At 50.1% G+C, this 23361-nt stretch overlaps 1 protein-coding gene across 2 annotated transcripts in view; it reads left to right on the top strand.

Moving 5' to 3' along the window:
* The window catches only part of TET3 (tet methylcytosine dioxygenase 3), a 104438-nt gene extending 82761 nt beyond the window's left edge, over positions 1-21677 (top strand). For both annotated transcript variants that reach the window (XM_065890964.1, XM_065890965.1), the window contains exons 5-11: positions 3082-3175; positions 10482-10690; positions 11869-12019; positions 14609-14698; positions 15213-15350; positions 18905-19241; positions 19873-21677. In XM_065890964.1, coding sequence (XP_065747036.1) covers positions 3082-3175; positions 10482-10690; positions 11869-12019; positions 14609-14698; positions 15213-15350; positions 18905-19241; positions 19873-21677 — 2824 coding nt within the window. The remainder of the gene's footprint in view (positions 1-3081; positions 3176-10481; positions 10691-11868; positions 12020-14608; positions 14699-15212; positions 15351-18904; positions 19242-19872) is intronic.
* Positions 21678-23361: the final 1684 nt, after the last annotated feature.

The raw sequence follows: 23361 nt of genomic DNA, 5'->3' as shown, positions 1-23361 counted from the left end.
GGTTGGTTGTCTTTAAACACAGAGACAGTTCTGGTTAAAAAAAAAAAAAAAAAAAAAAATTCTAACTGATCAGACAGTGCTTGGCCCTTTTATTTGCTCTCAAATATGAAGTTCACTACAGGAAGCATTTCTCACAAGGATGAGACGGTGGGGAAGGTCTTGGTCAGAAAGCCCTAGTCTGTGTCCTCAGCTCACCCTCCTGTGGGGAACACGATATCCTGTCTGTTCCAGTGCGAACAGTATGGTCACCTCAGGTTGTTCTTCCCACAGCGACCCCAGGACCCACTGAGTGTCCAGGCTCTGCGCTCCTGATAGATGCTTGTGGAGCTGAAAGTTTTCCAGGAACCAAACAAAAGCAGCACTATCTGGTCTTTTCCTCTTGAGCCAGACCACGCTATATAAACTCCCCAGAGTCCTGTCTCCAAACACATTCTATAAGGGACTAACATAGCCTTAGAATTTTAATGTGGCAGTTATCAGCTTTTCACCTCATTCCTGAGGTCTTGAGTGAAATAGAGAACATTGAACTCAGAGAAACCTTAGATCAGCATTTTTTTTTTTTTTTTTTTTTTTTTTTGCGGTACAAGGGCCTCTCACTGTTGTGGCCTCTCCCGTTGCGGAGCACAGGCTCCGGACGCACGGGCTCAGCGGCCATGGCTCACGGCCCCAGCCGCTCCACGGCATGTGGGATCCTCCCGGACCGGGGCACGAACCCGTGTCCCCTGCATTGGCAGGCGGACTCTCAACCACTGTGCCACCAGGGAAGCCCAGAAGCATTTTTTTAAATATTTGTTTTCTTTTCCAATTACAAAAATAAAACATGTCTATAAAAGGCTGTTTTTTAAAAGTCTAGAGTGAATAAAGCTCTCTAATAATTATCCTTCTTAGAAGAAAAAAATTTTTTTAAAGTTTGACGCTTACGTTACTATTTTTTCTAAGCATTTATGAAGATACACGTATGTATATAGAGAAATTTTGAACAAAATGGGATCAAGCATACTATCCCCATGTTTGTAACTATTACCCCCCACCCCACTTAATTTCTTTCGTGTCAGTACATACAATTCTGTAGAATCCTTTTTGACAACTACATGGTTTTCCATTGCATGGACATTTATTTTATTATGTTTTATTTAGCCAGTCCTATACTGGATATTTAAGTTCTTTCTGAATTTTCTCTTGTTGATGCAACAGTGAATATCTTGTTCCTAAATCTTGGTGTACTTGTACAGTTATGTCTGAGGTAGAGATTCCTAGAAGTAGAGTGGATGAGATAAAGAATTATGTGTAACTATATATGTATTTATATAAAGAATATGTAAAACAGAATATGTAGTAGCTATGATAACATTATCCTCTATTAAATAGTATATTAAAATATGCTATGACCAAATTGGATTTATTACAGAAATATAAGGATTGTTTGCTTTAGACAGTCTGTTAAAATAGCATACCTTGTTAATTGACCAAAGGAGAAAAACCATTCAATCATCTATGTCCTTAGTTGCTAAAAATGTATTTGATATAATTGATCGATTCTTGATTAAAAATCCTTAGAACAAGGACTTCCCTGGTGGTGCAGTGGTTAAGAATCCGCCTGCCATTGCAGGGGACATGGGTTCTAGCCCTGGTCCGGGAAGATCCCACATGCCGCGGAGTAACTAAGCCTGTGCACAACTACTGAGCCACGTGCCACAACTACTGAAGCCCGCGTGCCTAGAGCCCGTGCTCCGCAAGAAGAGAAGCCACCGCAACGAGAAGCCGGCGCACCGCAACAAAGAGTAGCCCCCGCTCACCGCAACTAGACAAAGCCCGCGCGCAGCAGTGAAGACCCAATGCAGCAAAAAAAAAAAAAACGAAAAGAAAAGAAAAAAATACTTAGAACAGGAAACCCTTAGTAGAGCCCTTGAAAGCAAGGGAGTCTCTATCTCTGTCCCAAAGTCAGCGAGCTTCATGCCCAGGGATGAGTAGTTAGAAACATTTCCAGTAAAGTCAAGAAATAAGCAAAGATGCCTGCTAGTGCTTTGGAAGGGGCTGGCCAGTACAGACACAAAAGAGATGGAAATAGAGGCATGGAAAGTGGAAAGGAGGAGGTGGCAAATAACCAGTACTTGTAGACGATAATATTATTGTACTTGAAACTAAAAAGCTATTAAAAATAAGATAATTCAGCAAGATGGATGTTTACAGTATTAAGAATAATTAATATTTACTGGGCTCTTCCTTCATGCCAGGAACTTCAGAGTACTTTAATGCACTCCCTGTGGATTATCTCATTTGATCTTTTCCCAAGCCTAGGAGACAGGAACCATTTTTATATCCATATTACAGATGAGGAAACTGAGGCTTAGAGAAGTTCAGTCATTTGGCCATGGTCCTGTAACAAGGAAGTGCTGCGCTGGCACTCAGGCCCCAGCTCTCTGACCTCCAAGGCTGCACTTTAACCGCCATTGCCCCCGGGTAGCTGTGTGGTCTTGGGCAGGTCAGTTGAGCTCTGGGGGCCACAGTTTCATCACCTCTGAATGTGGTGAATCCCTGAGTGTGTGCAAACATGTATGGGCCAGGGCAGGGGTGTATGCAGGAACCAGACGTGTTTACTGTCCAAGGGAATCTCAGAGCCAGTTTGTACTGGGTAGAGTCACTTCCCCCTGGCCTCAGCTATCTGTCCTCATCTGTTCAAATGTCAGTTGGGGATTGTTGAAAGAGAATAATAAGGGTTTCCCCATTTGTTTTGTCTATTGCATTTTACTGAATTTATAAATAACTAACTCTGCTAACAGGGCTGGATACACATGCCTGTGTTGAGCCTTGGGTTTGAGTACTCAGAGGTAATAATCAGAGACCTTCTGCCCTGGGACAGAGCGGAACCGGGTGGACCAGAGGCCCTGGGAGTCTGTAAGTGGAGCTGTGTCCGCAGAGGCTTTCACACGGAATAGACATTTAAATCTTTCTCTTCCTTCTCTATTGCCCCACAGTAACTAGAAACCCTAGCTGAAACACACTGAGGCTTGCCTTCTTACCACGACTTGCTCTCCTTTGGGCTTCAGCTGTGCTAATGGTGTCTTCTGTCTCCCTCTCCAGGTATGGAGAGAAGGGGAAAGCCATCCGTATCGAGAAGGTCATCTACACAGGGAAGGAAGGGAAGAGCTCACGTGGCTGCCCCATCGCAAAGTGGGTACGTGTCAAAGCTCCACAGCCCAAGCTGGGCCGGGGAGTGGAGGGCAGGCGTGTGCACTGTCCAGGGAGCTGTGAGCCAGCATCTGGTGCTGGTTAGGGTCATCGTCCCGCAGCCTCAGCTGTTAGTCCTCACTTTGTGTAAATGCCAGCCTCTGATGTCCAAGGCTGGCCTTGGAGCTGCTCTGGTCATTACGCTCAGCTCGTACTGCCCCTGTGGTTCAGGGCTGCAGAGGGAGGGAGGAGAAGCGGAAGCTGGAGATGTCATCTTGCTCAAGGCTGAGCCCCACCACGGTCCCTGTGACTCCTCTGCCCTCTTTGTGTGCCCTGGAGCTGCAGGTGTTCCTGTCTCCTGTCCACAAGAACTAAGCCTCTGGGCAGGGTCAGGGACAGCATTGCATCTGTTTTACTTCTGAGCCACTGTTTCCTATAAGGCAGCCTGTGTGTCTTGGCAGAGGGGACATCAATGACTCAGACCCCAGTTTCACCCAAAGTTTTCTGACCTTGCCCTTCCAGTCCTCATAGAGCACTGTGGAACCAGTGCCCAAGAGCAGCAGCAAGGTTATCAGGTAGCTGTTTGCTCAGCGCTTGGTAGGGAGAATACGCGTGGAAAATAGAAGGCTCCATCCCTGTGTTCAAGCTGCTTGTGATGTAGAGACACAGGGAGTAAGATCATGGAGACTTGAATAATCGAGCTTTAACACTGAGAGGCAGACTTGGTGCTGTAGAGTTCAGGGGCAAAAGGGACACGACTGGCAGGAGGAGTGTTCAGGCAGTTTCCCAGAGAAGGTGGATATGCGTGGGGCCGTATTAAATGGGCCAGGAGAAGGTAGCAGCATTCCCGGTGAGGAGAACCATGTTGACAAAGGCAGAAAGGCTGGGTGAACATACACACGGCTCACTTTGAGCGAGGGATGGTGGTAAGATGACCTTTGTCATCCTCTGTCCGTCTGCACACATGGCTGTTTTTATCTGGTCTGTACCACATGCCTTTGCACCTTTATGTTTAACGAAAATAAAAGGTGTCTGAACCTGAACTACCACATATCCGTTTGTAGCAATTTTCAGACAGTAGTGAAGAATTATCTGGAAAAATTTGGAATACTTAAGAGTATTCACAGGTATGTAGAAGCATGTTGCCCCCACCCTTGTGAAAGATGGTCCTTACAGTGGGAGGTTGACTATGTCTGCAGCTGATCGGGGTGGGGTGTTATCCCCCCAGAGAACCTGTTAGAGAAATGGCATTGTCCCTCTCTCCTGCTAATTCAGGCAGTTGTTGAGGAATTCCAAAGTCTTGGGCAAGAGACTGAAGATCCCTGGGGCGTAGGTAGAGATAGGGACTTCTCAGCTTCAGAAACAGCACCTTAAAGAAAGAAAAGACCTGGCTATGTGGATGGTGTTGAGGATGAGAACATGCATTTCCAGTCCCCAGACACCCATGGTCAAGCTTTAGCTCTTGACCAGCACTTGTATGTCTCTGCTGAGGGCTGAGGAGGAAGTTGCCCAGGTAAAGCGAGAGATCAGTTTCCGGGGCTGTGAGAGGAAAGCAGAATGATGGGGGAGGAACTTGGTCCTCAGAACTTTGGTCCTCCAGAGTCTGTGGACAAATGCCCAGAGCAGGGCACATGTAGCACGGTGCTTTGTCCAAAGGTTGGAATAACTTGTGGGTATCACCAAGTCTGGTGGGGGATGCCAGCTTTGAAAGAAAAGCTTAGATAGAAGGGAATACATAGTGACAGAGAGGTGAGGAAATTCTGTATCTGATGAGTGAAGATAAAAGGAGAGAGGAAAGAAAATTTTTTTATGAGAAGAGTGGTAGATCATAGAACGGTTACAGTGGCAAGAAAAAGGCCGTGCTGAGTTGTGGGGTTTTTTTTTTTTTCCTCTTTTATAACCATCTCTCATAGTGTGGTGGACTTCTCTTATTTTTTGCCTACACAGCCACCAAATACCCTATGTATTTTGGTTGTAGAGCTCATCTGGAGTTCCACCTCCTTGGAAGTTAGAGAAGAGGCAGGTGTTCCCTTTCCCTGCCCCCCACCCCTGGGGAAGTGACCCACAAATGCTAAGAAGGACAGATTATCCTTGGTGGCAGCATGGCATCAAGAGCGCAGGAAGTGGTCCATGGCCACGGGGGACTGGCAGCATCCAGCTGCCTGTGGTGGACAGTGCCTTCTGTGGCTCTCCCCACTTCCCCTGTCCCATGTCTAGAGCCTGGGTTTTCTTTCCAACTGGGGTTCATGTCTGTGTTTGCAGCCTGAACCCCCAACCAATACCTTCATTACAAGCAGTGTACCTGACGAGCTCTAGACTTAACCGGCTAGGATCTTGGGGGACAAAGCTGAGGTGCATCATGGATGTCCAGCAAATGTGTGTTGAGAGAATGATCTAAGAAAGCAATGGGGACTACCCAGAGAGCCTGCTGGTAGTCTCTGATTTTAAGGTGGCCTGTACAAAGTATGGAAGTCACCAAGCACGGGAGTAAGGGAGTGACCCATGGAGCATTCCAAAGGCTCAGAATAAACAGAGGCATGCCAGAAGCAAACACTGCAGATGGGAAAAATGGGCTTTTGGTAGAAGAATCATAGAGATACTGCTTCGCCAGCCTGTAAAGGTAACAGGTCAGAAGGCAGATATTTGAAGACCCTTCAGGGGCATGGTAGAATAGACTTGCTGGGGAACCCCAGTAGTTGGAACTAAGTACCAAGGGTGAGAGTTATGGGGGAACAGATTTGAGTTTCTGCCTGGTGCTGTTCGAGGTTCAGTGCTCAGGGAATTCCTGCCCAGAATCTAGGTGATTTGTTTACAGTCCTGTGATGGCATGGGAACAGTCTGTGTTGCCGTGCTCTAGTGTTGGTTTGTTCACACCTTACGTTGGCCTTTGACTTTTGCACTTTGTGTATTTCACCCTGCTGGGTTCCTTCATAGAGTGTGGATAGGGAGCTCCGCTTTGTTATAGCTTTTTTGAGTGTACCCAAAGGCCTGTGAGGGTGCCACAGGGCTGTCTGCTCATGCCTGGTCCACCTTTATGTGTTTGTCGCTTGGGAAACCCAAAGGGCATGACCTCAATCTCAACTTTGACAGGTCGGGTGTCTCTGTGTGCTCTGAACGTGTGTCGCACATGAGTGCAATTAGTCGATGCCCTGTCCAGGCAACGAGCGGAGGTTGACAAGTGTCTCAGAAACCCTAGTACCTACGATGTGTGCAGTTGCCCATGAAATGCCCGGCTCAGTCTGCAGTAGGCCAGTCACACAGGGGTATGATTAATGGCATGTTCGTATATTTACTGAGCCACAGAAACAATTTTATAAATAATGATGTAATCGATGCTTCCACCAAGGGTGAGGGTGGTGGACACCATTATTGCTGTGGCTCAAAACAGGAACTCTTGGCCCAGTTGTATGTTTTGTTTAGCATACAAGGTGTCCTTTAAATTTTTGAAGCACATTCTAATACATGCTGCATCATGGATGAAGCTTAAGGACATTATGCTAAGCGAAATAAAGCCAGTTATTAAAGGACAAATGCTGTATGATTCCACTTCTATGAGGTACCCAGAGTAGTCAGGTTAATAGAGTCAGAAAGCAGGATGGTTGTTACCGTGGGCTGTGGGCAGGGGAGGATGGAGAGTTAGTGTTAAATGGGTGTAGAGTTTCTTTTTGGGAAAATAAAAAGTTCTGGAGGTGGAAGAAGTTCTGGTGATAGTTTGCACAACAGCGTGAATATACTTAATGCTACTGAGCTGTACACTTAAAATGCTAAATTCTAAGTTACGTATATTTTACTACAATTTTAAAAATTGAATTTGGTGTTCCTGTGTTTAAAAGGAGAGATTTCATGTGAAAATCTGGATTTCTGTTTTCTTCTTGCAAAACTGGAAGAGGTAGGTATACTTGGCTGGAGTTCCCACCAGGCAGTGGTCGATGGAGAGAGGTCTGGCTTCCCACCCCCACCCCCCACCCCCAACTCTTTAGTTGTACATCTGGCCTGCTTTCCTTATTGGTGTTTCCTGCCCGGTGGCTCTCTCAGCATCTCCCTGCACTGACGTACTCATGACCAAGTCTGTCTCCAGCCCAGACGTCTCCTGACCTCCACACCCATTCTGTTGGGGCTGCTTAGAATAGCCACTCCAGTGTTCCAGAGTGCCTGTGGCCTCAGCACGCCCTCTGCTAACCTGCCAGGAAACACGGCCCACACTCACCCACTTTTCTGCGCCACGAAACGTGGAAGTGATTTAAGACTTCTCCCTGTCCCTCAGCTCCTATAGTCAGGTGGTCCCAAAGTTCCCTTTCTTCTAAAGGTCTCTAGAATCCATTCCTTTTCCTGTTTCATTCAACCCATTGTCCTAGTTCCGACTTCATCTGTTTTGCTTGTGTTAGGTCAGTGGTCTCCCCATTTCACCCCTCTCCTGACTATCTGTGCTCCTTTCTAAAGCATGTAGCTATGTATATAAGTGAGCCCCCTGCTTATAGTCCTTTGTAGAAGCCCTACCTCGAGTCCTTGTCCCTCCTCCTGCCACTCAGAGCCCTTCCCAGTCTCCCCTCTTCACAGGTCCCCACATCTTATCGAGTCACAGAATTCCCTGGAATTTTGGGGGGAGATTCAGCCACCTCATCCCCCACTCCTGGACCCTTTGCCTTGACACATCTTTGTGTGAGCCAGGACGGTGTTTAGGGAATGAGTGAAGAGGAGAGCAATGCCCAAGGCCCGTGCTTTTTCGTTTTGCTTTGTGTTTATTTTAATTTTTTTTTTTTTGCGGTACGCGGGCTTCTCACTGTTGTGGCCTCTCCCGTTGCGGAGCACAGGCTCCGGACGCGCAGGCTCAGCGGCCATGGCTCACGGGCCCAGCCGCTCCGCAGCATGTGTGATCCTCCCAGACCGGGGCACGAACCCGTGTCCCCTGCATCGGCAGGCGGACTCTCAACCACTGCGCCACCAGGGAAGCCCGCTTTTTTTGTTTTTAAACAGCCTTATTGAGATATAATTCACATACCATACAATTCACTCATTTAAACTATATAGTTCAATGGGTTTTGGTATTATTAATTTTTTTTAATTGTGTTAAAATATACATAACATAAAATTTGGCATTTTAAAGTGTACAATTCAGTGGCATCAATTACATTCACATTGTTATGCAACCATCACCACAGTCTATTTCCAAAACTTTTTCATCATCCCGTACTGAAACTCTATACCCATTAAACAGGAACTCCCCAAACCCTCCCTCTCCGCCATCCCAGCCCCTGGTAACCACCATTCTACTTTCTGTCTCTGTGAATTTAACACGTACAGGTACCTCATGTAAGTGGAATCATACAGTATGTGTCCTTTTGTGTCTGACTTGCTTCACTTAGCATAGTGTTCTCAGGGTTCACTCATGTTGTAGCATGAGTCAGACCTTCGTTCCTGTTCAAGGCTGAGTAATTGAATTGAATGGACGTGCCACATTTTGTTCATCCATTCGTCAGTTGACGGACATTTGGGCTGTTTCTGCCTTTTGGCTATTGCTAGGTAATGCTGCTCTGGCCATGGGGGTACAAGTACCTGTCCAAATCCCTACTCTCAATTCCCTTGGGTGTATTCTCAGTTGTGCCTGGTTATATTTGTTTAAATTTTTGAGGAACTACCAAAAACTGGTTTCCACAGCATCAAGACCCTTGCTTTTTAACTAAAAACATACAGATATGCACCGTTTTCTCTGCAGATGTTTTAGGACAACATAAAAAATCTCTGAATATATTTTGGCTTATAATTTTATCTATGTTTTGGGTTGGCCAAAAGGTTCGTTCGGCTTTTTCCGTCAGTTGGCCCTAGTAGCGTTTAGTTGTCTTTAACTTCATTCGAAACAATTGGATTGGATTGTGACGGCTGCCATATCAGAGTGCATTAAAAAAAAAAACACATCAAAATGGGTGAATTTTTGCATAGACATTTTAATATTGAAGATGGAAGGGAAAACAACATTTTTGGCATATCATGATTTATTATTTCAAGAAAGGTAACAACGCAAAAAAAGATTTGTGCGGTGTGTGGAGAAGGTGGTGTGACTGATCACCTGTGTCAAAAGTGGCTTGTGAAGTTCCGTGCAGGAGATTTCTCGCTGGACAGGGCTCCACAGTCGGGTAGATCTGTTGAAGTTGATAGTGAATCAAATCGAGATATCAATTGAGAACAATCAACGTTATAACCACGCGGGAGATAGCCGACTTACTCAGAATATCCAGATCAAGCGCTGAAAATCATCTACACCAGCTTGGTTACGTGAATCGCTTTGATGTTTGGATCCCACATAAGTTAAGCGAAGAAAACCTTGCTGACCGTATTTCCACGTGTGATTCTCTACTCAAACGTGATGAAAACATTCTGTTTTCAAAACAAATTGTGACGGGCGATGAAAAGTGGACACTGTACAATAATGTGGAACGGAAGAGATCGTGGGGCAAGCCAAGTGAATCACCACCAACCACACCAAAGGCCGGTCTTCATCCAAGGAAGGTGATGTTGTGTATGTGGTGGGATTGGAAGGGAGTCCTCTCTTACGAGCTCCTTCTTGAAAACCAAACGATTAATTCCAAGTACTGCTCCCAGTTAGACCGACTGAAAGCAGCGCTTGATGAAAAGCGACCAGAATCAGTCAACAGAAAACGCATAATCTTCCATCAGGGTAATGAAAGACCGCATGTTTCTTTGATGACCAGGCAAACACTGTTACAGCTTGGCTGTGAAGTTCTGGTTCATCTGCCATATTCACCAGACATTGCACCTTCGGATTTCCATTTATTTAGGTCTTTACAAAATTCTCTTAATGGAAACAATTTCAATTCCCTGGAAGACTGTAAAAGGCACCTGGAACAGTTCTTTGCTCAAAAAGAAAGTTTCAGGAAGATGGAATCATGAAGTTGCCTGAAACATGGCAGAAGGTAGCAGAACAAAAGGGTGAATATATGGTTCAATAAAGTTCTTGGTGAAAATGAAAGATGTCTTTTATTTTTACTTAAAACCCGAAGGAACTTTTTGGCCAACTTGATATTCTTATCCCTAAGTCTATATACATCACCAATGACTCAGGTTTTGTAGTAATTGTTTTTCTATTTTGCTATTTAATGTTTTTCCTTCCCTAATTATAATGGCCCTTTAGCCTGTGTGGTTGCTGTCGCCGAGGTGTGACGCCCCTGGTACACTGCCCTAAAGATCTGCACCCGCAGGTCTTTTGGGCAGAGGTGAGGGTGTGTGGCATCCATGCAGAGGATCATGGGTGCCCGGCTCCTGTGATTCACAGCACCCCCCGCCCCACCTCCCTGCAGGTGATCCGCAGGCACACGCTGGAAGAGAAGCTGCTCTGCCTGGTGCGGCACCGGGCAGGCCACCACTGCCAGAATGCCGTGATCGTCATCCTCATCCTGGCCTGGGAGGGCATCCCCCGAAGCCTCGGAGACACCCTCTACCAGGAGCTCACCGATACCCTCCGGAAGTACGGGAACCCCACCAGCCGGAGATGTGGCCTCAACGATGAGTATGTGGACGGTCCCAGTGGGCAGGGGTGGGGCAGTGGGGTCAGGGCCCTGTGTGTCCGGCCAAGTTAGGACTGTGGTGGAAAGAATGCTTACCTACGGATCTGGCCTGGGGTCTGGCCCTGGCTGGGGAGGGTCCCTTGACTCAGCTTAGCTTTGCTTTCCGCCCCAGATTGACTCTGAGGCTCTAATAGTGGTAACAAGTGTGGAAAAGTGTGAGTGCCCCGCTAATACAAGGCATCAGTGGTACTCACAAGACCTACCCTTATGGGGTCCCCTCCCCCATTTTTTAAATTAAGATATTTTTACTTACAGTAAAATTCATCCTTTGAGGTGTACAGTTTGAAGAATTTGACAGATGTTTACAGTCATGTAGCCACTGCCACAATGAAGATATAGAAGAGTTCCATCACCCCCCAGACTCCCCCGTGCCCTTTTATAGCCAGGCGCTTCTCCCCACCCCTGGCAACCACAAATCTTATTTCCTGTCCCTGTAGGGTTGCCTTTACAAGAATGTCATATGAATGGAACCATGCATCATGTAGCCTCCTGAGTCTTGCTTCTTTCCCTGAGCACAGTGTTTCTGAGTTTCATCTATGGATGTGTGTATCAGTAGCTCATACCTTTTCACCACTGAGCAGTATTCCACTGTGTGGGTGTGTCACGATTTGTTTATTCATTCCCCAGTTGGAGGGCATTTGGGTTGTTTCTGGATTTTATTAAGTGTTGGATGGTAAAGTCAGTGTTCATTTGTTTAAAGGCCTGTCAGCACCTGGGCCTGCAAGAAGCTGGCATGTTCAAACTCTGTGGTTCACATTATTCCCATTTGTGTGGTCTGTGTTGGAGCTGGTCAGGATATTAAAGTTAAGGCAAAGTGTAAACGTTATTGGGTTTTTGATTAGATCCTCCCCAGCCATCTCAAACAGCCCGTGTGCTTCTCCCCGCAGCACACTCTCAGACTTCAGGCTCAGGGGTGGGAGCCAAACAGGCTGCTCAGAGCTGATTCCCTGCCCACAAGGGTAGAGATTTGGGAAAGGAGTTGAGGTCAGGGAAGGATGTCATGGCCGTCACTGGGAGGCCAGTGGATGCCAGGCCTCAACAGGGCCTCCCCCCGAGGGAGGGGGGAAATTCCAGAACTAAAAATGTGCCTTGTATGCCTAACATGTGATATATGTTGCAGCCGTACCTGCGCTTGCCAGGGCAAAGACCCAAATACCTGTGGTGCCTCCTTCTCCTTCGGTTGTTCCTGGAGCATGTACTTCAATGGCTGCAAATACGCTCGGAGCAAGACTCCTCGCAAGTTCCGCCTCGCGGGGGACAACCCCAAAGAGGTGAGCACAGCCCCACAGGGAGCATGGGACCCTCCCACTCACCCTGTTGCACCTACTGCCTTTAATAGTCCCGGCGGGATGTAGGATTAGCACACTGTGACTCAGATGTGTAGAAAATGGAACTTTCTTTTTTTTAAACTGACCTTATCTTGCAGTGAAATAAGGTATGTGGGGTGTAGTGTGGAGGGATACGATGAGTGAGAAATTAGACTTACCAATTACAGGTACCTCAGACTCCTGCAGTTTAGAAAAGTCTCTTTAAGGTAAATGTTCAGATTCCTCATTAGAACTTGACCCTCTTAAAGGGTTATTTCTCCCCTCCATTCTTCTCAAGACATCTTTCTGGGTGTGACGTGTGGCACAAAGAGGGGCCACTGGGCCTCAGGCCACCTTCTGGCCGATGCTGGATGTCCCGAGGTGTCCCTCATCCTGCCTGGCTGCTGGGCCCACATCTCTGTGCACTTGTCCAGTTGTCTAGGTCCTTGGTGTCTCCTTCCTTGCTGGGGGCCTGGCACGGTCCTCGGGCACTGGTCTGGCATCCACATGGTATGGCCACTAGGCCTGAGGCCTCCTCCCGCCCACCAGAGCTCCTCCGCAACCCAGTGACAGCAGCACAAGGGGCCTCAGGGTCTCCTCTGCAGGCCGAGCTTAGGCTGGGAACCAGAAGCGTCAGGTCAGGTCACCTCCCACTCTGCCACTTCTCTGTTGCCCTGGTTATGAGGGCCATCCCGAGGGGGTCTCCACTTGGAGTCCAGATGCAAAGCAGGCATAGGCCTGAGTGGTCTCTCTGTCATGTCTCCTCCAGCCTCCCTGCCTTCTGCCTCTGCTGCTGTGAGAAGGGTGCTGGATCCAGGCAATACCTTGATCCCAGCCTCTACCTTCCAAACCTCTCCAAGCTCCTTTTACCAGAAGGGCTTCCCCATTTCCCGGGAGACAGGGACTCTCCCGGGGCACATTTTTTTTTACACCACATGTAAATTTCTATGCTCAGACTTCCAAGCTTTGCTTTTCAGAAATAAAAGGAAGCACGTCCAAATTTAGAACCCCTTTTTTCCCCTCAAAGCCCAGCTTTCTGACTATTACACAACCTAGTCTAAGAGTCTGATTTGACACTAGACTTTTAACTTTTGGCAGTGCCTGGCCTCCCCCAGAAGCAGCAAATGCAGTTGCTTCAATGAATGGAGGGGTCCCAGTGCCGCCAGGAGCTAGGAATTACCATGAATGAAAATAATTGCTTTAATTTCTCACAAATACTTTCCCTGTTCCATCAGCTACCATTTCCTGTGCACTAAGTGCTGGGTACTCCGCCCAGCACCTCACAGGTGTCTCAGTTAATCTCATGACAGCCTGAGGATCTAGGCCCTGTTACTGCTCCCTTTACACGTGAGGCAAATGGTTTGCCCAGGGCCATGTGACGGTGATGATGAAGTCAGCATTTAAACCCTGGCCTGTGTTTCCCCAGAGCTCACAAGCCTCACCCCCGTGTTGTGCTGGCTTCCGGCCCACTATGCTGGTGGCAGCGTCTGGAAGGCAGCCAGGGAGGTGCAGTGAGGCTGGCTGGCAACTCTGGCCGCCCTGCTGGACAGACAGCTGAGCCACTGGTCTCACCCTTCCATTTCTAATTCTGTGAGTTTGGTACCTTTTTTCTTCCCTCTTCCTCTTCTTTCTTCTCCATAAACTCTCCATGCCTGTGCTCAAGGCTGGCTAGGAGCCCCCATAGCCCAACTTGTTACCCTCAGAGAGCCAGAGAGAGGCTGCAGATACCTTAAACTCTCTGCCAGTCTGAGGGCTGCTGCTCTGTCGAGGGCAGCGCTATCCAGTGGAACTTCTGTGTTGATGGAAATGTTCTCTGTAGAAAACACAGCCATGGGAGCCACATGTAGCCACTGAGCATTTGAAAGGTGGCCAGTGCAGTGGAGGGGCTGGATTTTTTTTAATTTTTAAATTTAAAAAAATTAATTTAAACTTCTTAATTTAAAAAAAATTTATTTAATTTTAATTAAAATGAATTTATATTTCAGTAGCTACACGTGGCTTGTGACTAAACACGTGAGATGGTGCGGGTCTAAAGGACAGAACATTGTGGTCTGGCCGTGTACCTGGCTGGTGATGGGCGCCGGGCCTAGCTGGCTGTGGGATTTCTAGCACGGGCCTCACCCACCTCTCCCTGCCTTTATTTACCTGTCTGGACCACTGCAAGAAGGACCCACGCCTGCCGCTCGTGCTTGTACGTGCCTGCCATCCCGCACCTCTGACCCAGGGTGTTGAGCAAGTGCTTAGCAAGGGCAGGAACCTGTTCTAGGTGTTCTGAGCAGCACTGGGCTGGAGCCTGGCAGGACAGGTGCTTAGTAGTCAGGGTGACCAGACCCTCAGGCAGTGTCTTTCCTGGTGAGCTTCAGCGTCTCCAGCATTAAAGCAGACCTGGCACCCCTCCCAGAGGGAACACCATAAAGATACCTGATGGCACCTTACTTCCTACCTTCCCAGTGGCAACCCGGCAGTGGTTCTAGAATGGAGGTCAATTTCCAGTGTGCAGAGTTTGCCAGGCAGGGCTGCTCTGGAGGTGTGTGACTGTTCTTCTGTCCACAGGAAGAAGTGCTCCGGAAGAGTTTCCAGGACCTGGCCACCGAAGTTGCTCCCCTGTATAAGCGGCTGGCCCCCCAGGCCTATCAGAACCAGGTACTGAGTCTTGGGCTGTTCTGTGCCCACATGTCACCCACATCTCTGCCCAGGCTCCCTGAAGTGGGGGAACAGCGGAGTGGGTTCCTTGCAGGAAAAGCCCAGCCAGAGCTAGAGCAGTGATCTTTGTCAAGGTCTTTGTTAAGATCCCTTGTTTACACCAAGCTAACCACATCCCAGGCTGTCTCTCCTGTATCCTTGGTCTCTGTCTCTCTCCCCTTAATAATCCTCCACCTCCTCTGCTCTGGTTTCTACTGGGGAGGCTTGAGTTTCTCTCACCTGTCACTGCTGCACCCCATAGACGAGGTGAGAGGGACTTGAGATGACCCAGAAGGAAGTAACCCCTTATAGGGACTTCAGCCAGAAAACCTCCCTCCTACAGCCCAAGTACAAGATGGCTGTGGTCCTTAACCTCCTTCCTCCCTCCTTCCCTCTAAGACCTGGCCTCCCCCATGCCGAATCAGGGCCACTCACCTCAGGTCACTCGAGCAGCTGTCCTTGGCCATCCACACAGGTGACCAATGAGGAAATAGCGATTGACTGCCGCCTGGGGCTGAAGGAAGGGCGGCCCTTCTCAGGGGTCACGGCCTGCATGGACTTCTGTGCCCACGCCCACAAGGACCAGCATAACCTCTACAACGGGTGCACGGTGGTAAGGAAGCCTGTGACCTGTCACAGCCCCACCTGAGAGACGATCCTGGGAGGGCGCACACCTGTTCTCTGCAGATAGGTGGGCTCAAGGCAGGGAGGGACCCTGCCAGACTACCTGCTCCTGCCCACTTCTCTGGGAAATGCAGGGGCAAGGCTGGCTTGGGTGCTGCAGAATACCACCTCTTGGGCACCCAGTGTCTCCCAGTTCTCTAAAGTGTGGCTCCAGGTCTCTCTGAGCACTAGGATTTAAGTCCAGACAACCTTTTGATTCATTCATTGAGCAAATGTTTATTGAGCCTCGGGTACTGCTCTAGATGCCGGGGGATACACTGGACAGAGTGCTGCCAAAAAATGTGATATAATGTCCAGTAGCAAGGAAGGCTGTGAGGAGGAGATGAAGTAGGGTAAGGGACGAGATGACAGCAGATGCTATATTAGATGACATGGAGAGAGGCCTGTATGAGGAGGGGCACCTGAGCAGAGATGCGGAAGTAAGGGACTGAATGCATGAGGGTGGGGTGCTCCAGGCAGAAGGACCAGCACAGGCAAAGGCTCGGAGGAGTGAGATTAGAGGGGCGGGCAGGGGTGGGGTGAGGTCACAGGGAGCATGGGAAGCTGGGAGGGCTGTGGGTTGTGCTCTGAGTGTGATGGGAAGCCCTGAGATCTCATTTATAAAGTCGGAAGCACTCTTGCTCCTGCAGATGGAGAATAAGATATGTTGGGGTAGGGGTGGGTGGGGGAGAATCAGAGCAAGCAGGCCAGGTAGGAGGCTGAGACACTTGTCCAGGCCAGAGGTGACAGGGCTTGGGCAGGAGTGAGGGTGGGGTGTGGGGAGTAATCGGACAGGTTGTGGGTTGATCTTGAAGGCGTAGCTGAGAGTAATTGCTGTTGGGGTGGACCTAGGATGTGTGAGTCGCTTGAGCAACTAGGCAAGTGTTGGTGTTTACTGAGATGTAGAATATCAGGAGAGACCAGTTTTGGGGTGAAAATCAGTCATTCTATTTTGAGATGCCTGCTAGACGTCCAGGTGGAGATGTAGAGTAGGCAGGGGAGAGGGAGGGTCTGGAGAAATGAATTCGAGACTGGAGAGCACTGAGTTCATAGCTAGTGGAGAGCACTGAGTTTATAGTTAGGGCCGTGAGCCTGGATGCTGGCCCCAGAAGAGTGAGTGCAGATGGAAAAGAGAGGAGGTTTGGGCTTGGGTGGGGGCACCCTGGAAGGGGTACTGTGGCTGTCTTCTCTGCTTTTTAACTAGGTCCTAGGGGACAGGGCTCCCAGGGGGGCTGTGGAAGAGGCAAGGGTACGGGCATGTTCAGCTGAAAGGGGCTCCCAGAGTCGGTATAGCTTGTGTCCCCAAGTGGATGAAGGGCCCAGCCCTAGGATTTCATTTCTCCACCTTGTCCTCCTTCCCCACGTCCAAGACTGAGAAGCAAGATGGGGCAGGCTTCTGTCTACACTGTATCGTGAGGGTCTCTAGCTAAAGTACAGAGAAAGAAGGACGGGCCCTCCAGGATTGGGAGAGGCGCGGGGAAGGCGGATGGGGCACCGAGAGATAGGAGCACAGGGAGGTTATTTGGATCCCAGAGCTTCCGGAGTTTGGAGTGAAAAAGAAGTTTTTTTCCAAAAATGAATAATATTTTTTGTTCTAATTAAACAGTTATTTATTGTAAAAAATAATTTGAATAATACGAGAAAGTATAAAGTAAAAACGCCTGTTATCTCACAGGTAACCTGTGTTAGCATCAAGATGACCATCCATTCAGACACCTGAATGTATGTGTGTGTGCACAGTTGTATACATTTTACACATTATGTGTGTGTGCTGTTCCATGATCTTGCTTTTCTGAACTCCAGAATATGTGGTGGACAACTTGCTGGTCCGTGGATATAGGCAGCATGTTCTAAGGCTGTGTGTGTGGCCGTGCCACCACTTATCAACCAGTCTCCTGTGGACGGCAGTCAGTGCTTTCGGACTCCTCTGTAGACCACAGGGAGGGCATCCTCAGCACAGCTTTGTGCAGTGGCCCCAGGATAAGGACACTTACAGCCCTGGAGTCCTCATTTGGCAGCTCACTGGGCAGCAGCAGGGTCTGTCAGGAGGCAGAGAGGGGAGAGAATAGCCCAGAGCTTTACTGGGGATTTCGTGGAAAGGGATGGGCAAGGTAGGATAAGTAAGCTGAATAAGCTGAGGATGGAGAGTTTGAATAATTTCTGCAGGCTCTGGGCTATAGAGGTGGTCCCTAGTTGTCAATACCTAGCCCTGGGGTGATTTAAGGCAGAGAGAATATTTGCTTGGTGTGTGAGAGTTTTATGAAGGAGATGGTTGGGGGTGGGAACTCTGGGTTGGTTGGTTTGTGTATCAGAGTTGCACTGGCAGGGGATCATTTGCTATCTATAGGAATTAGCTAGTCTTAGGGGAGGGACAGTCCCTCCAGGATCAAGGCCCCAAATGCCAGAACATCAGGAATACAGATAATAAAATATAGTCAATATAAGAGTAAAGCGTAAACGAGAAAAAAAATCAACCAAACCTTATTGATAATCAGAGAAACACATACCAACGACGAGGTACATTTTGATAACAGGAGAAAGTTTTAAAGAAATTCATAGCAAAAGTATAGGAAAATTGAAACTCATTCTGCCAGGGTAAGTGAAACACTGACGATCGTCATTTCGGAGCGCAGTTTGACAATCTGTGGCAGTTCTCCCTTACGGCTTTTATTCTAAGGAATTAAATTCAGTGAAAAGGATAAAAGTAGTATTTATGATAGGGAAACAGGTTTAAGTGGTCATGAGGGATTAGTTAAATTAACACACTGATACAGTGGAATGATAGTGTGTGGCTCTTAAATCATCCTGGAGAAGCATACGTAACGTGTCAGAAAATATACTGTGTTAAGAAAAAGAAGTTATTCTACAGCTGTATGCATAATATAAATGATCCTATTTAATTATTAAAAAGTGAGTGTGTTCTTAATAACATTAAAGTCTAAAAAAAAAAAAAAGTGAGTGCGTATATGACCAAGTACGTGCAAGGGTTATTTCTAGTTGGTGGGATTATGGAGATAATGTTTATGTCCTTTGTGCTGGCCTACATTTTCTACAACCAGCACATAAATAATTTTCAATTTTAAGGGCAAAAGGAGGCTGAGTGTTGAAGGCAAGGAGGATAATGGTGGAAGGTCCGAGATCTGTGTGATGACATGTAATGGCCATGATGGCAGTGGAGGGCAGAGCACATCTCCCAGTCGTGACCTGGCCCCTTTCTGGCCTTGGGACCCTGAGCCGGTCATCTTATCCCCCCAGAGCCTTGTTAGACAAAGTGAATGGATGTGCTTTGAAAACTGTCGAGCAGACTCTGAGCGCTGGTGATACCGTTACTCTGTAAAGCAAGACAAATGCGCTTTTTAGATTCTCCGGAAAGTAATAGTGGATAGCTGGGGCCGGGACGGTGTGGGGAAGGGGCGGCCTTGTGTGCGGGATGCTCAGCCCCTCCCGCTCAGTGTCTGGCTACCCCAAGCCCAAGCACCCTCCCCGTCTCTGTGTTTGGGGCAGGTCTGCACCCTGACCAAGGAAGACAATCGCTGCGTGGGCAAGATCCCCGAGGATGAGCAGCTGCACGTACTCCCCTTGTACAAGATGGCCAACACGGACGAGTTTGGCAGCGAGGAGAACCAGAACGCCAAGGTGGGCAGTGGGGCCATCCAGGTGCTCACCGCCTTCCCCCGCGAGGTCCGGCGCCTGCCGGAGCCTGCCAAGTCCTGCCGCCAGCGGCAGCTGGAAGCCAGGAAGGCGGCAGCCGAGAAGAAGAAGGTTCAGAAGGAGAAGCTGAGCACTCCTGAGAAGCTCAAGCAGGAGGCCCTGGAGCTGGCTGGCATCCCCACTGACCCAGGTGTGTGGGGGGAGGGTGCCCGGCGGGGGTGGCACGGGCACTGTTGGGCGGGGGGCCCTGGACGGCTCCCTTACCACCACTCTTCCTGCCTTGAGGTAGAATTCCGTACAGAAAAGTACTGGGGGTCTCTCAGCCACCTGGACCATCGATTATCTTAATTTTGTCAGTCAGCGCCATAGCTGCAGCAGCCCCGGGAAACCAAGCCAGATGGGAGGCACCTGGGAGCCAAATTGAAGGAGGTCTCCCTGTCTTCCCAGAGGGCAGCTGGGCGTCCCCCCGGCTCACCGGCTCTCCTTGCTGCGGAAAGTACCGAGGCGGCAGGCGTGTGGTCTGCAGCAGGGCTTTCGGGTGTGGGGCGGCCCTCGTCCCTGCAGTGGCTGGCACGAGGGGGCTTCAGTGAGGCCGGGTGGAGTTCGCTAGAGTCGGGAAGAATGACGACACCGGAGCCCTGGGCGCTGCCGGCTGCTCTTCTGGGGCTTCCGTGGGGCCGGGCCACGCTGCGCTGCATGGGGAGCAAGTCCAGCCTCACTCGTCTTCACCCGCCCAGCAGAGGAAACCTCTTGGCAAGAGGGAGCGTCCGTCTCTGTGCTTCTCTGTGCTTCTTCTCTGTCTTGCCTCCTGTCTTCCTCAGGCCTGTCTCTGAAGGGTGGATTGTCCCGGCAAAGCCTGAAGCCCTCCCTCAAGGTGGAGCCACAGAACCACTTCAGCTCCTTCAAGTACAGCGGCAACGCGGTGGTGGAGAGCTACTCGGTGCTGGGCAGTTGCCGGCCCTCCGACCCGTACAGCGTGAACAGCGTGTACTCCTACCACTCCTACTATGCACAGCCCGGCCTGGCCTCCGTCAACGGCTTCCACTCCAAGTACGCGCTTCCATCATTTGGCTACTATGGCTTTCCATCCAGTAACCCCGTCTTCCCCTCTCAGTTCCTGGGCCCTGGCACCTGGGGGCACAGTGGCAGCAACAGCAGTTTTGAGAAGAAGCCAGACCTCCACGCTCTGCACAACAGCCTGAGCCCAGCCTACGGTGGTGCTGAGTTTGCCGAGCTGCCTGGCCAGGCTGTTCCCACGGACACCCACCACCCTGCTCCACACCACCAGCAGCCTGCTTACCCAGGCCCCAAGGAGTATCTGCTTCCAAAGGCCCCCCAGATCCACCCAGTGTCCAGGGACCCCTCTCCCTTTGTACAGAGCTCCAGTTGCTACAACAGATCCATCAAGCAAGAGCCAGTAGATCCACTGGTCCACACCGAATCTGTACCCAGAGAGCCTGGCACGATGGGCAAAATGCCTTTGCCCGAGGCATCTCAGAATGGGGGACCCAATCACCTATGGGGACAGTACTCAGGAGGCCCAAGCGTGTCCCCCAAGAGGACTAACAGTGTGGGCGGCAGCTGGGGTGTGTTCCCTCCTGCGGAGAGCCCTGCTGTTGTCCCCGATAAGCTCGGCTCTTTTGGGGCTGGCTGCCTGACCCCTTCGCACTTCCCAGATGGACAGCATCAGTGGGGGTTATTCCCTGGCGAGGGACAGCAGCCAGCCCCGCAGCCTGGAGGACGGCTGCGGGGCAAGCCGTGGAGCCACTGCAAGTTTGGAAATAGCACCTCGGCCTTGGCTGGGCCCAGCCTAACTGAGAAGCCATGGGCGGTAGGAGCCGGGGATTTCAACTCTGCCCTGAAAGGTGGTCCCAGATTCCAAGACAAGCTGTGGAGCCCCCTGAAAGGGGAGGAGGGAAGGATTCCAACCCCGGGGGTGAGCCAGCTGGACAAAGCCTGGCAGTCCTTTGGCATGCCCCTGGGCCCCACTGAGAAGCTGTTTGGGGCCCTGAAGACCGAGGAGAAGCTGTGGGATCCCTTCAGCCTGGAGGAGGGGACGGCGGAGGAGCCCCCCAGCAAGGGCACAGTCAAGGAGGAGAAGGGCGGCGGAGGCAGCGGCGCTGCTGGGGCAGAGGAGGCAGAGGAGGAGCTGTGGTCCGACAGTGAACACAACTTCCTGGACGAGAATATCGGCGGCGTGGCCGTGGCCCCCGCGCACGGCTCCATCCTCATCGAGTGTGCCCGGCGGGAGCTGCACGCCACCACACCCCTCAAGAAACCCAACCGCTGCCACCCCACCCGCATTTCGCTGGTCTTCTACCAGCACAAGAACCTCAACCAGCCCAATCACGGGCTGGCCCTCTGGGAGGCCAAGATGAAGCAGCTGGCCGAGAGGGCGCGGGCGAGACAGGAGGAGGCCGCCCGGCTGGGCCTGGGCCAGCAGGAGGCCAAGCTGTATGGGAAGAAGCGCAAGTGGGGGGGTGCCATGGTCCCCGAGCCCCAGCATAAGGAAAAGAAGGGGCTTGTCCCCACCCGGCAGGCGCTGACCGTGCCCACGGACTCAGCAGTCACCGTGTCCTCGTACGCCTACACGAAGGTCACGGGCCCCTACAGCCGCTGGATCTAGGCGCCAGGGTGCCAGGGAGCCAGCGTACCTCAGCGTCGGGCCAGGCCCGAGCTGCCTCTGTGGTGCTTTCGCCCTCACACCTGGGGGCGGGTTGGGGGTGCAGAAGTCTTTTTATCTATATATACATATATAGATACGCATATATATGTATTTATGGTCCAAACCTCAGAACTGACCCGCCCCTCCCTTCCCCCCAATTCCCCAGCACTTTGAAGAAGAAACTACGGCTGTCGGGTGATTTTTTTCGTGATCTTAATATTTATATCTCCACGTTGGTTTTTTTCCTCCCTTGTTTGGGGGGACCTTTTATTTTCTCTTGTTTTTAAAACTCTATCCTTGTATATCACAATAATGGAAAGAAAGTTTATAGTGTCCTTTCACAAAGGAGTAGTTTTAAATTCCATTTAAAATGTGTATTTATTGGATTTTTTTAAAAGTGACAATTGTAATGGTAAAGGATCGGCAGGAAAGGCCAGAAGCACTCATTCCTGCCCAGTTGTGCTGGGCCTGGTGAGCCTGGCCCTCTTGGGAGCTGACAAGGTTCTCTCAGCCATCGGCCCCTCATGAGCCAAGTGCAGGTTGTAGCCACCCACTGCATCCCTCCTGACAGACATGCCTTCCCTTCAGGGGAGGAAGCCCTCAGGACAGCTTCTGTCCTCTCCGGTAGGATGGGAGAATCTGTAGAAAAACAGCTGGGGTCCCTTTCCCAGTCACCGGCTTGGAGTCGGGGATGGGGGCAGGTGCACCCCAGGCCAGGCACCTGAGATGCTGGCATAGATTTTCCCAGAAACCAGGTTGGAAGTAGACAGCTTCAAGCTTGCTAGTCTCCACACTGAATCCTCTCTGTCCCTTAGCTATCAAGTCACGTGATACCGTGGTCCCCCTCGGCAGCACCTCGGGATGGAGCTGGAATCGAGAGGTTCTCAGGAGCCTTTTCCACCGAGCTGACTAGCCAACGAATACTGGCTGGAGGAATTTGTCTTAGTGGCAGTTTTTTTGTTTTAAAAAAATGCCCCTGAAGTCTGTGCTGATACCGAAAAGGGCTACTGTATCTTTAAAAACAGGAAGTTGAACCCAAGCTGTGAAAAGCCAGCGGTGCTGTAGTGTTGTGCTGGGACTTCCTTGACTCGGGCAGGCTGCGTCTGCAGGAGCTCCACACAGCAGTGTGACAGCAGTAACGCATCTCCTTATCCCTGGATTTCACATTGGACAATGGTGCATGCCTCATACCCGAGCCCACCCCCTCCATGCTATCATCTGGGGAGTGGGCCTACACGTCATGATTTTAAAATGCGAGAGTCAAACATTTTCAGCAGGTAGCTATGACTTTCCTCCCTGATTGGTGCCATTTCTCTATTTGGTCCTTTTCTCCTTTCCTTCCCCCCCCCCCCCCCCCCCCCGACCCCGTCCACCCACTTGAACGTGCCCGTTCTAAACTTCTGGTGCAGTCATTCAGCTCTTCGAAATGAGAATGCGGTGCTTAACCTTGTCAACATTGTCGAGAGAGGCTGGGCCTGACGGGCGGAAGCGGCACGCGCTGACGGCAGGTCAGGCCTCTTGGAGTGTCTGGGTTTTTCCCCTGTGGTATCAGCAGAAGTTACATCCAGCTACCCATGTGGATGTGTGTGGTGAGTGGGAGGCTTCATAAGGACACAGAGGGGAATGTGGCCCCACTGTGAATGAC

Source organism: Phocoena phocoena, chromosome 14, assembly GCF_963924675.1.
Source record: "Phocoena phocoena chromosome 14, mPhoPho1.1, whole genome shotgun sequence".
Lineage (NCBI taxonomy): Eukaryota > Metazoa > Chordata > Mammalia > Artiodactyla > Phocoenidae > Phocoena > Phocoena phocoena.
The sequence above is the reverse complement of the archived record's forward strand: the minus strand, read 5'-3'. Positions and strand labels throughout refer to the sequence as shown.